Below are 14,058 nucleotides of genomic sequence, written 5' to 3' on the forward strand. Positions count from 1 at the left end.
GGAGAAATCGAAGGTATCACTTTTTGGTTGGTTGGGGTGTGGTGGGAAGCGATGTCAGTTTTGATTATTTTTTTTGTTTGTTTTATTTGTTTTAAACAGAGCATTAGTAGCTTCAACCCACATGAACAAGGACAGTTATCCTGTGTTTTTAAGACTATCCCAGCTATAGCCTATTTTCAGCTAAACTTTCAAAGATACTAACAGCTGTGAACAAAATATCATCAATAGCTATTTAGAGGCCTCATAGGGAGAAAGAAAATTCCATTAGAGGAGAATGATGAAGCTCAAATGCCTACATTAATTTTACAGACAGAAAAAACTACTTCCCATTATTATCTTTGACACCTTAATTTTTCAGTGAAGTTCCTACACACCTACTGTAACATTAGTCATAAAGTTCTCTGTCCCCTTGAAGCTAGAATAAAGTTTATGGTAGGGTCAATATAATTCCATTATTCAGTGCCTTAGCCATCGTCATGGAAATAATGATTTTTATTTTTTTCCCCTGGACCAATGAGGTCCCAAATCTCGGGTAGAGGTTTATGTCATAGTATTAATATCCAAAAAAGAAGCCACCTGTCATGATAACCCTCATCACATGTTGCCACAAACGTAGGATAAATTTCAGCCTACATCACTAAATTGATGTTCTTAGAAATTTTAAGACAAAAACGTAGATAATGTCTCTGATGACCAGGCCATTGGAACATAGGAGGAAATTACAGTCCTTCAGAAACTACCAACATCATCTCACATCAACACTGCGGTTGGTCATTGACCAGCACATAAACCACATTAGCCATTATTTCAGCACGTCTTCACTCCAGATTTCAATCACAAGACTTATTTATGTTCACTAGATGTTCCAGCAGTTGCTTTACAACTTCAGACACAAAAACCTCCCTATATTCCCAAAAGCTGTGTGATACTGATGCGCAGCCATTCATTCCACTATGAAAGCAAGCATTCTATTAACTCCACAGTCTGGTTTTGTGACTTGCAAATCCTGGGGGGGGGGGAGGGGGGGGGTGGGGGGGGGTGGCGGAAAGGGGAAATAAAAACAAAGGAAAACAGGAGAAGGAGAAGGGAAACGGTTGTTTTAAAGACAAGAATTTTGAACTTTTTTTTTCTTTCTTTATCATGACTCAAAGACCCAAGTTCATTTTCTCAACTACCTCATCTAAATGAAAGATCAGACATCTTTATTGCTAAATTTCAGTAAGCTCTCAAAACACACTGAAAAATTAAGGGATGCAGTACTCTTTGGGTACATCACACAACCCCACACCAAAAATAGATCCACTTTTAAAAATACATTGCTAACACGTATTCTGGATCCTGTTTGAAAATATAAAAGTAAATTAGCAATTTCTCCAGTACATATCCAATTTGCTCCCAAGTTATTCTGCTATTTCTATGTAGCTTTGAGGTCTGCTTTCTCTTTCCCTTGTTATTCTTCAGATCTCTTCTCTAGGAAGATGATAAATTTACTAAGAAAAATGGATGCACTGATGGAAAAGCAATGTTAAAAGGTTCAAAGTAAGATACAAGCATTTCGTCCTTCCCTCAGCTTAGTCAATTTATAAACTGAATTGAGAGATTCAAGCATAGTTGGCATATAGAGGTATAGGCACAGAAGCACTGAAGGTAAGTGATGGCTTAGATCACTCTGCCTATCTCCACATGCAAAATTTGTTTTCATTCATTATCTGTTCTCAGTCAAATTTCTCTAGTCCAAAGAAGTAACAAGCCGATTGTTACAACCAACTTAAGCATTATCATAAATTACTCTATTCTTATATGTAACACATAATCATAGCTGTTAAAGCTTCTCTGAACCATAAAGTTCACTATGACTAAAACAAATGAAAAAAATAATGGCAATCACACTTCCTTCCATATAAGATTAAAATCTAACAGAGCAGATTTTGAAGATTTTTAGAAAGCATTTAAAAGAAATTTAACTTTTCAAAAACGGTGATGTAGATGCTCAATTCCTTTGGAAAACTAAAAACCGATCTAGAAACTTATTTTAGTATCTAAAGTTAAAAAAAATAAGGCAGTTTAACTTCTGTCAAATTTATATTAGTTTCATAAGGAATAATGCCTTTTAGTTCTATTGGGGGGGGGGGTATTCTTTTTATTTTTAACTCAAGACCGGCCAGAGTGTTCTACTTCCAAAGTTAACTGAGTACGAATCACAGTTAGTGTTAATTTATCCTTGCAGCCAAATTCAGATATCTTCATCAGTTTTCATAATTCCTCTAAAAAAACCAACACCCGAACATAGCTATAAACAAGACAAGACTTCTGCTACAGTATTAGTTTAACTGTGACTATCAACATATAGCTGCTAGAAAAACACAAAAAATAAGAAAAAGTGTTGCTTATTGGAAAATACATATATAAACCTTTACCTGCAGCTCTGTAAAGTATTTTAGGTTCAAAGAATATGCATGGATTTTTGTCCTCTATGCATGACAGGAGCAGTCCTTTGGCCTGAAGAGGACTCCTTGGAATAACAATCTGTAAAAATATTTTTAAAATAGTTTCTTTAAATTGAAATTCTGCTACAAGCTCGTTTAAGTAAAAATAAAAAAAAAAAAAATTATTTGCTGTATGCAAACCTATGTATAGATTGAGCTATTCTTGCAAAGTGAAGTAACATCAGTGCTATGTTACTGATGTACACTCAGAATTTTGAATTTTATTTTATTCATTCATCAGCCTTGAATAGTTCCCTCTACACCATGATTTAAATACTAACGGACTCCCCTCCAGTAAGGTAGAACTAGGATCTTAACAACCACATTTTGAGGTAGAAGGAACAGAAGAAAGTAGGTCAGATTAAAATACATATACATATTATTGCTAGTTTAGTAAAATAAAGGTAGATGCATGACATAAAAAAAAAACAAAAAAGAACAGCTGAGTTATCCTCAGTTGCTTGGGTAAAGACTCATCAAAGCAGACCTAGAAGATATCCAGACTTAGTCCGGTAAATTTTAAAGACTAAAAAATAAACAGCTATTTAAAGTTGACTTCCTTTGCTTATGGTGGAAGCCTGAAATATGTTCATTTCCGGAAATAAACAAATACCAAAAAATGCCTTAAACTATTATCAAACAAAGAGAAAACTAAGCAAGGCCTCCATATGTAATCTGAATACTTGGAAGGACAAGTATAATTTATTTGCCAACAGAAGAGTTAATTTTGGATGATCTAACAGAATGTTGCTTATGAACAGAAAATTACCAAATTTTATCACAGTTTAACTGAAAATAGAACCCAAGAACTCTATTCCCTCAGATCAGAAGGTCCAGCTAGTTTACATCTCAGAGATCTTCAAGAGCTGGGACATACAGCAATAAGGCTACTAGCAAGCATTTTTTATAACTGCGAAGTTACAAGTGACCTCCTCTGACTAAAAGCATTACTTGTAGCACATGTTTAAAGCAAAAAAAAGTAAATAAACCCATGTAACTAGACACAATAACTTACTGCCTCCAGGAGTTTCCAAGGCTTCAAAATATTTTTTGAGAGTAAGAACATTTAATTACAGGAAAGTAATAGAAAAGAGTCAAAATACAACTTAAATCTGCTATCACATCAAATTAACTTGATACATGATTTTTGTAAACAAGGGATAGAAGCAGTCTATTAATATTTCACCAAAGTATTTGGTATCAAGACACATGAGAATTTACCCATGGATGTTACTAGTGCAGCTCCTTAGGCATCATTTTTAGGACAGACTTTATTTACCTTATTCACTCATGACGTTAAGTCAGAACATGGCAAAGAAAACTGTTCAAAAGCTGCGAGTCACTACCACTACAGCCACTACAGAGGGTGGTAACGACATAACAAAAAGACATGACTGATGAAAGCACAAGGCAAATGAACAACACATACTGAAAAGTCACACAGTTAAGGACTGCATTTTTGTTATAAATTTAGAACACAGCAGTAGAAATTCAGATCTGAATTTATTATCTGCTCAAAGGATGACTAGGACACTATGCCATGCAGCCCTAAAAAAAGCATAATAATATAGGCCGGGAATTGTTAGTACTATTGCAAAAATTACTACTAGAAACTCAGCTGGAATACTTCATGACTATATCAACTGTTTTGAAGGAAAATTTGAAAAAGGTGCCAATAAAGCTTCAGAAATTGTTAACATCTCTCTGATATTTTGACTTGCTTAGTCCAATAAAACAAAGACTGAAGGGAAAACAATTGTTCTCTTAGTATATGAACAGGAAGATGAAAGACAGTGAAGTTAAATATACAAGTTAGTCAGGGACAAATTTAGACTGGAAACTAAAAGAAAGCTTCCAGCCATGACAGCAAATATTCGGGAACAATAGAATGATGAGAGTCAATACAGTGATTATGGAAATCAGTCAGATTCATTAAGACATACATCCTCACAACAGATACAACCACCTAGCAGTGTCCTTGTCACCCTGATAAGCCTTGTCATAAGTACTAATGATTACAGTCCTGCCCCTGAGCACTGAAAGTTATACAAACTCCCTTTGGCTTGGAATACCCAAACTTCACCTTAGGAAAAAAAAAAAAAAAAACAAAAAAAAAAAACAAAAATCTTAGGTCAGAGTTTAATAAAGAGGGCACTTTTGAAAACCTCTCTCCCAAATTGTCAATCCTACCTTTCCCAGCTTGCAACACATGACCTTTCCTACTGTAATTCAGAGAAAATATGCACAGATTGAGACTTTTGCAAATGCATCTGAACCACAAGTCCATTTGCACTTTTGGATTCATACATTAAGGGCTGGGTTTGGATTCATTCAAAAAAAGACCTGCAACTTTGAAGATAAAGCCTTAAACATTAACTGCATAAATGAACATCTGTGCAAAAAATATTAAAGCAACAACATTATTTTGACAAAGATACAAAATTCAAAAGATAGAGTCTGAAATACTTCTCTATGCATCAAAAACTAACATATAAATGCTCCATCCCTGGCTGTGTTCAAGGTCAGGTTGAACAGAGCCTTGGGTGCCATGGTTTAGTGTGAGGTGTCCCTGCCCATGGCAGGGGGGTTGGAACTAGATGATCTTAAGGTCCTTTGCAACCCTAACTATTCTAGGCTTCTATATTATTCCATCAGTTCCACAGAATTTAATGTACCCTTTACCTTTAAAAGAGATGTTACAGGTAGCAACCTATTTCAGCACTTTACCCAAGGAAAAGTGAAAGAAAGTGAAAAATCAACAAGAAAAAGATCAGACATGAGAGAAAAGAAATTAAATCACCTTAAGTGATTAAATAAAATTCTGACTTGTTAACTTATTTGAAGAATAAGCACAGTAGTGCTAGCTCACTATGAATTAGATAAATTAGATAATTAAATAATTAACTTACCAGAGTGTACCACTAAATGTCAGCACTTGGTTCAGATCACAATAAGTTAGCTACACCTGGCATCAGTGTCTTAATCATGTAAGTTATATTGTGCTTCCATATGATGGTAAACTACTCTAGTTTTTAAACAAGCTCAAGAAACCATTTGATCCAAATACCTGGCAAAAGACATTGTAAACTGCGTTTATCTATATCAGGAAACATTTTCAAGATGAAAATAGGAACACCTCAGAGACCCTAAAGAATACCCGAAGACAAAAATTCATTGTTTCTCAAATATCAGGAAATATGAATAATACAAGATGTTTCATTTAAGTAGAGAAACAAGTAGGAGATCTATGGCCTTCCTGTAAATGACTAATATCTGGAGTTTTAGAATACCAAAATCATATATAGATAATAGTCTAAACAGATAAACAATGAACATGTGTCTTCACCATACAAATACTGGGTTTGCTTAAGTCTTCCACTTTGATCAAGCTGTGAGTCATTTCTCAATGGACTGGATGCCAGTTAATCCAGAAGTTCAAGTCCATAGGCAAAATTTTACCCAGAAAAATGGAGAGCTGGCAAACAGTGCTCTCAATATGAAACTATAAGATCTCACCCCTCCCTCTTCTCTAGCGAAGTTATCCATCTAATTCCCAGGAATCTTAGCTTCAAGGGATGCCACCATCTTGCACATAAAGCCTCCCTAAAGTTATTATAAGAGAATCGGAGAACAGTTGATGTTGGCAGGGACTCCCAGAGGTCATCTAGTCCAGCATTCCTGCTCAAGCAGGGTCACTCTGAGCCAGCTGCCCAGAAAACTTCTGAATATCTCCAAGGACAGAGATATCACAACCTCTCTGAGCAACCTATGCCACGTGCTTCCTTATTGTTCAGGCAGAATCTCCTGTGTTTCAGTTTGTGCCCACTGCCAGTCACTGTCATTCATATAAATGAATTTGATTATTCACTTATTAATGCACTTAACAGGACAAATGCAGAAATGAAGAAAAAAAAAAGGAAAGTACTATTTATTAATGTTAGCTTTTAGTTTCTGTGCTATATTAGGCACAGATTAAAAATGCATGCTTTTACAGCAAAAAGCACACAAACACAAAATGCTACTACATCTACTAAAATCTACTACAAATTACTTCAATAATAGCTATAAATTCTCAAACACTTAACACAGTTTAAATTTTATAACTTGAAAACTTCTTGAGAGTTTTTAATTAACATATTTAGATATTTTGGTGTGGAATTCCACTTCCACTCTTCTTTCCCTGCCTGCTCCCAGACTCACTGTTAGTCAGGTCCATTAAAAAACAAACTAACAAAGTTAATCTTCATAAAATATGAGTAACTGTACCTTTATTCCAGGACAATGAGCAAAAAAAGCTTCTGGACTCTGAGAGTGATATAGTGCACCATGACCCACGCAGCCCCAGGGAGCTCTGATGGTGAGGTTCCCACAATTAAACAGATCTCCGGAGCGGTAACGATATTTTGCTGCTTCATTAACAATCTGGGAAGATTGATATACAAAAGTAATATTCAGTCCAATACCTTTAGTTATGTGTCATTAAGCCTCTATAATACATGAGATGCAGCTATATCATTTGCACCATGCATGTGATTCAAAGGACCAAATTAGAAGCAAAGGAATCCTGTAAGACAGTGGAAAGGCAAACAATTTCCAAGGCAAAGGAAGCAATAATGGAGTGTGTGCAAGTTAGATGCCTAGGCCTAGAGAGTTGCCATATAATCCAGTTGTTTCCCCCTTCCCACAATGTCAGTCAGTCCACTTCAAATCTGTAGTTTGTTTTGTGGACCCATGGCCAGCTGCAGCAGCATAGAGAAATGAGAGGTGGTGCTGGGAAGACACAGATGACAAATTTAAAGCTGCTGAAGCCAACACACCCAGAAAACCAAAAATGAAAACAAAGAGACATTTGCTTCAAACCACATTTTTAATTTCCATTATTTAACGAGCCTTCAAACTGGCTTGGGTACCTTCCTGTTTACTTTAAGCATGCATAAATATTAGTAATACAGCTGTGGATATATTTGCAAATCTTACATATTCAAACCAAGTATTAATGCCAACAGAAGAGTAATTTAAGCAGTCACAAGAGTTCTTTTTACTTCTCTTAAATTTATTAGTACTAACCTGATCAAATGCTGGAAAAATGTAATCTGCAAACTGAATTTCTGCAATGGCTGTAGCACCCGTAACAGCAATTCCAATACCGAAGCCAACAATTCCTTGTTCACACAAGGGGGTGTTGAAAACTCTATCTTTACCTATTAAAATAAATAAATACATAAATAAATAAATAGATAGAAATAAAGCATTCCTTTAACACACTGCCATGGTTTAAGCTCAGCCAGTAAGTCAAAAACACAGCCCAGAAATATTCAAGTTATAAACAAGTCATTTGTAATTAAGCATATGGCTCTTTAGACGGCTCTTTAGATGGGTGTAGGAACAATACACATCCATTACAGGTAAATGTACTTTCATTTTAATAGTAACAGCTCAGAGGAAGACAAGGAGAAACAAAATAAGAACAGCTTCTGTAACTTAAAATGCTCTGAATGCTTTAAGGAAAATCATTTGTTCTGATGAATATAGAGATAAGCACGCATACCCTTCATGCTTATATGGGAGGAATAAAGACTACTTACAAGCATTTAAAATAAGCTTAGAATAAAAAGCAGTACCATTACTTCAACATTTTTCAGACAGTCAAAATGCACTGTCCATACTCAAAGCAGATGGATCTACAAAAGCATCTGTATGAAAGTACACTGTCTCCTCCCCACACTCCACATAAACAATACTGTCTGAAACACAACCACAATATCCTTTATAAGACATGTTTGCAATATTTGCCAGCATTATGCCCCGGCAGATAAGCAGGGGAACCTAGTTTATGCTGTTAAATTTTCTGTTTAGAATATTGGGAAATAGACAGGAGGTTTCTCTTGGAGTCCACTATGCATGAATATGCTAAGACTTCAAACTGGATGAGAAAAAAAGTGATCACAGTGCACACCAGTGGCTATGAAATAAATTAAGCAGTAACTAAATAACCACCAAATAAAGAACTAAAAAGAAAGACTAAATTAATTGATTTATAATTATACAAGTTGTTACTATGAAGATTCCTATAGCTGCAAGGTAACGAACTAGAGAAAAAGAAGATAAAAGGTTTTAGAAAGGGATGATAAGAGGAGAACCACTGCCCACAGCCGTATTTACAATACACGAACGGAGACACGTTTTACAAATCTTTGAAGTACACCTCCTTCATCTTCACACATCACCCAGCACAGCATTGTCACTGCTTGTACCCTGTCCACATGCTTTACATGGTGTTTTGAGCTTCCTGCTTCAAGGGTTACTTCGCTTTGGGTTGGGGTTTTGGGGGGGGGGGGGGGGGGAGAGGGGGTTGTGTTTTTGGTTTGGGTTGTTTGGGGTTTTTTTGGTTGGGTTTTGTTTGGTTGCTCAGTTTGGAGGGGGTTTTCTTTTTTTGAGATGTTATCAGTAATTAGTCTTTGGTTCTCCTTCTGCCTTACTCTCTTTCCCCTCCCTCCACCAGGAACATGACAAAGACATCATTCATTTATGGCAAGTAAAAAAACCACATGCTGTCACATGATACTACAGTCTTGGTGGTGTCAGTGAGGCTACACAAACCAAGCCAAGTCCATAACTGTAGGACACTATGATTTTGCATGCAAGACAGAGGAAACGTTTTTCAAGCACCTTAAATATCACCTTTTAGAGGGGAAGTACCATTTTCTCAAATTAGTCATTCCAAACTTCTATGACTTCTACTCATTTCTTACAAATCATTGCTTGAAACAAAAATCCCTGAGACTTACAATATTTTTAAGATACATGCACACTGGGCTGGTTTATGTTTAGAAATAAGTGTCCAAGAAACTTTAAATTCTTACAACAGAAGTCCTGCTATTGCTGCTGAAGATAGAAACATTACCACAGCTAGCTCAGTAATTAAAACTGAGTTCCAGATTAATAAAATTACTGCATAGCTTTTGAAAGAAAGTAGGATTTTGTTGTCTGGATGTCAAACACACCCCTATCAACTCTGAAACACAGCAAAGCACCTTGAAGATCACAGAACATTTTACAAGTAGAAGATTCTGCTAGCTCTCATTTCCCAGGTAAATGCGCAAGATGATCTCAGTAATTTCTAGATGTGGGCGATCTGAACTTTGTTTTCCATCTCTTGGAAGAGAAATAATAATCTCTACAGGTAGTGTACTCAAAAGTTATTCACACTGAAGATGGCATAGGAAGTAAGAATGGCTGTAACTTCATAGTGCTGCCATTTACTCTTGCTAGGCTTTTATTTTACCAGGATGCTGCAGTAACAGTACTAGTTTGATATTTCTACTCTTTCTTTACTAGTACTACCAATGTGTCTAGCAATGTCACTACATAAAAACAGCCCAGCCTTGACAGGTTTTCATTCAAAGCAGCAGAAAGAGAGGATGCTCTGGGAAACCTAGAACTGGGGAAGATATTTATTGAAGATGGAACTTGTTTTCATGTCCTATAATTAAGTTATACTCACTTCTGACACATATCAATTAATTAAAGCCCAAGGCACAACAAAAATGAGTTCAGAAAGGGTCACACAGAATCATCTTTTCCATTAAGAGCAGACAAAAGGGGATTTCAGTCACATCAGTACCATGCTTCTCCCACCCAGAACAAGAAGCTTTGGCTTTCAGGGCTATTTAGTCCCATTTCTACAGAATAAATAGACCAATAAACTAATCCATAGGATGGAGAAGGAAAATAATGCCATACAAAGATGAAGGAACTCCCGTAACAATGAGAACACGTGATTATTTTTGAACCTGTAATCCCAGTTCCCAAGCTATACAGTGTCCCCTGGTGCACTCCCTCCATTGACAGGCACTATGGTCAAGGACAGAGGAACATAAACTGCCTATGCAAATGTATAGTTACCCCAGGCTTTACCAGCACCTGTGAAGGTGAGGAAGCCCTGCAACCACAAAAGGAAGCAACCACAAGAGCTGTCCCTGTATCTGTATCTGTATCTGTAAGACTATGATCACTTGACAAACCTTTCCTTCCCTCTTTTTTATTTAATTCAGGATACCATGAATTAGACATCTTGTTCTCCATCTCTTTCACTGATGCATTTTTCAAATTAAAACATCTCAGATTTTAATAAACTAAAAATGTATTAACATTACTAAGACATATTGCTCTTTCCTACTTTTTAAAAATCTATTGGCAGATCAATATATTCCATTTCATTTGCTTACATTTTTATATAGGACATAAACAGCAAACAAAACACTGAAAAAAAAATAAGACTACGGAAGAGACAGAATTAACAACAAAAAAAAATCTTAAATTCACAGTAAATTTAAAAATATAGCATTTTGTATTGAAATGAAAATATTAAATTGGCCCTTTCTTCCATCCATGTGCATGTCTATTCCATTTTTAACACATACCACTTTACTGAAATACAGTTAAGTCTGCTTTAAGACTCTACCAAATAGCCTACAAAATATACTGTCTTAGTAGAGCAAAAAAGCTCAGACTGCTGAGAAGTGCCCTGAAGCCAGAGCGCACTAAGCACATCTAGCCTTATTCCTTGTTAATAAGATTTTTCAGGGTACTCTGAAATAGCCTAACACATTGGTTCCATAAATAATTTTATTTCATCACAAAAAAATAAATGTATTAGAATGGTCCTGTAAAATAATCAATTTTAGATAATAATTAATAAAAACTCCAAAATCAATTCTTTAGTATCAATCTGGGGTAGACGAATTAATTTAAAAGTGCAACAGTGTGCCACTCTGATTGAAAACATAAAATACACCCTACTAAAACTGCTGAAATACCACTGCGGCATTAAAGGCATCATGCTGCTACCAATGGACTATGATGAGACAAATGAAGTGAGAATCAATAAAAGCAAACATGAATAACAACATGACACCTATAACAGGATCAGCTTGAAGCACCTAATTCGAACTCTAGAACTAAAGGCATAATCCTGAAGTACTATGGCTTAAAATAGTAAAAAGAAGAGCCAAGTAATTGTGACTGAATTAGATTTACTAGTGAGAAATGGTCTTGACTGCACATTTAAAACAATAATGCTGATCCCTTAAAAGCAAAACCTAAAGCACTTCACTATTCACTAGATAGCAAAAAGAGCCTTAGATAGTTTCAAGTTGTAGGGTTTTCTACATAAAATCTAGCTCTTTAGGACAAAAAGATACGTAGATCATTGGGATAAAACAAACCTATTAACTTCCCTGAACATTAAAAATTGTATGGCATGCCTTTAACGTCTTATTTTTATTGATACAGTATGAAAAACCATTAAATATTTTGTTTGGTTTTAGTAATCACTGAACATTCAAAGGCATTAAGCCTATGTATTTCTATTTTATTTCAAATATTTTAATTTTCACATTTTTTCAAAATCTGAAAAGGAAGTCAATTTTGATAAACAGCCATTCACATCATCCCTTGCAAAGCATCTGAGTCAGATTTCAGCTGAAATCTGACTGCAACAAGCAAATAACCCAGAGATACTTTGTCTTTCCGTATTTCATTTCCATAGCAATGAAGTAACATTTCCTTAAATGTACTCTTCTCCTATTACTTGCATCAGCAGCTCAAAACAAGCTAACACAAACTCCACAAGGTGACTTGTCACTCCAAGTGAAAGCAGTACCTCTACATTATCTGAAACCAGGTGCGTCAGTCTCTGAAGAAAGACGTTATGCTCGTGTCCATTTCAATTAACCTGCCCAGCTTTATCAACATCCCTAGCTTCAGCCACCTGAACAGGTTGGTGCCCTTTTCCAAGCAGTGAGGGAAGCAATGTGGCAAACAGGGCTATGTGAAAAAAACAGATAAAAGATGATTCTTCTCATCTTTCCATCCCAGGAACTCAGGGAGAAGATTACGTGTACATTAAGCAGGAGAGCAAATACACTAGAAGTATTACTGAATAAGGTAAACCTGATAAGATTAAAAGAAAAATGCAGTATTTGATTAAAAACAATTTTTAAACAATTACTTCATCCTCCTCTATTTTTTAATTAAACAAAAAAAATTATCTCTCCAACTTTTGGAGCAATGAGTTAAGTACCCTACAAAGGTTCAAATTACCACTAACCCTTTGCGTAAGGGGCAACAGCTTTAAGGCAGCCTTAGAGTAATGTTCTTCCCCGCCAGCAATAAAAAGTTTCATAGCAACCTAACAGAACATGTTTACAGACATACGTAGTCGATTATTGTGCATTAAGGTTTTGGCCTGCTCCATCTTTACTTGTTCCAAGCCATCAGGAAAAAAGTATTTCAGAGTTTGGTATCTGCAATGAATCATGTTCCTGTCTTAATTTAACTTCAAAAATGAGATATCCAAACAATATCAAACCCCCTGTAACATTAGCACACCACCCAAAGCTCCAACTCTGGGTAATTTTGCATCACTTTGAGTATACATTGAACAATTTGAGTAGTTTAAGCAGCAGTGCTGGTGATTTAGCCATAGGAAGGTGGTTTTCAGTTTGTTTTTTATAAATTTCTACATCATTTGTATTAAAAAAGACATTTTAGAAGATGCCAGTACTGAGTAGTATTAGCAATATTCCTGGGCAGCATTTTATTTGTCCCCATAATTTCTGTGATTTCCATTTAAAGCATCCACTAGAAGTCAATAGAAGAGTCCAAGAAGCTAAATACATTCTGTCCTCAACTGCAACAATGTGGATGCATGTGGAGAAACAGAGAACTGGAAAGAAACTGAAGTCCCAGCAGATTGGGTTCTTTGTTACTCACTGGAGTACTTTGTGAAAATTCAAATAGAAATCACTGATTTTGAATCAGTCCTACCTTAGAAACCTGCTCTAATCTTAGAATATCTATGATTCTTTCCCATATGTGCATAGTCTCCCTCTCTAAAGGCATTCAAACCCACCTGGACACGTTCCAGCAACTTGCTCTAGGTAACCCTGCCTTGGCAGGGGAGCTGGATTACATAATCTCCAGAGGTCCCTTCCAACCCTAATACTTCTGTGATCCACACAGGTCAACTAATTCAACACATTTAACATAATTTAACACGATCTATCCAGCATTCATACTTCCTTGGTCCCACAATCCCTTTTAAGCCCTGTTTCACAATTGGTGACACTTACCATCTTTCATTTTTCTAACGCCATATGAGAGGGCAGGCATTAGAGGAAGTAGTCTGGCTACTACTCAGCTCTTGTACAACTCCTGGTTGAACACTCAAATGTTCTAGTAATTTCTTATTCATTTTAATCAACTTGTTCTGCCACTTCTATTGATATCATAGTCACACTTTGTCAGCTTTTAAAAAAAAAGGGTTGTGGAATGGGCACTGTTCCTCTGTAGTAAACATCTGTAAAAACACATTAGCTTTCCAGATTAATATATAAATTTCAAACCTACAAGTCCAAAGCAGGGCTGTTTCATAGACACAGACATGGTTTACCTCTTAATCTCGAATCCTTGCACACTAACGTGCCATGTCATTTAAAAAGCTACTTTTTCCAGAGCTGCCCATGTTAAAATAGATCATTTCACCTACCTAGCAGATAAAAACTGTATG

At 36.0% G+C, this 14,058-nt stretch overlaps 1 protein-coding gene across 4 annotated transcripts in view; it reads right to left on the reverse strand.

Moving 5' to 3' along the window:
* The window catches only part of BCKDHB (branched chain keto acid dehydrogenase E1 subunit beta), a 117,210-nt gene that overhangs the window by 85,902 nt on the left and 17,250 nt on the right, over positions 1 to 14,058 (reverse strand). For all 4 annotated transcript variants that reach the window (XR_009726266.1, XM_061358370.1, XM_061358371.1 and 1 more), the window contains exons 4-6: positions 7,554 to 7,687; positions 6,753 to 6,908; positions 2,418 to 2,526 (exon numbers count right to left, since the gene is read on the reverse strand). Coding sequence is in view for 3 of the 4 variants with exons in the window: in XM_061358370.1 (XP_061214354.1) it covers positions 2,418 to 2,526; positions 6,753 to 6,908; positions 7,554 to 7,687 (399 nt within the window). In the remaining variant the exon portion in view is untranslated. The remainder of the gene's footprint in view (positions 1 to 2,417; positions 2,527 to 6,752; positions 6,909 to 7,553; positions 7,688 to 14,058) is intronic.

This window comes from Neopsephotus bourkii, unplaced genomic scaffold, assembly GCF_033783945.1.
Source record: "Neopsephotus bourkii isolate Nb327-2 ecotype Australia unplaced genomic scaffold, CSIRO-AGI_Nbou_v1 NB_941, whole genome shotgun sequence".
Taxonomy (NCBI): Eukaryota; Metazoa; Chordata; class Aves; order Psittaciformes; family Psittacidae; genus Neopsephotus; species Neopsephotus bourkii.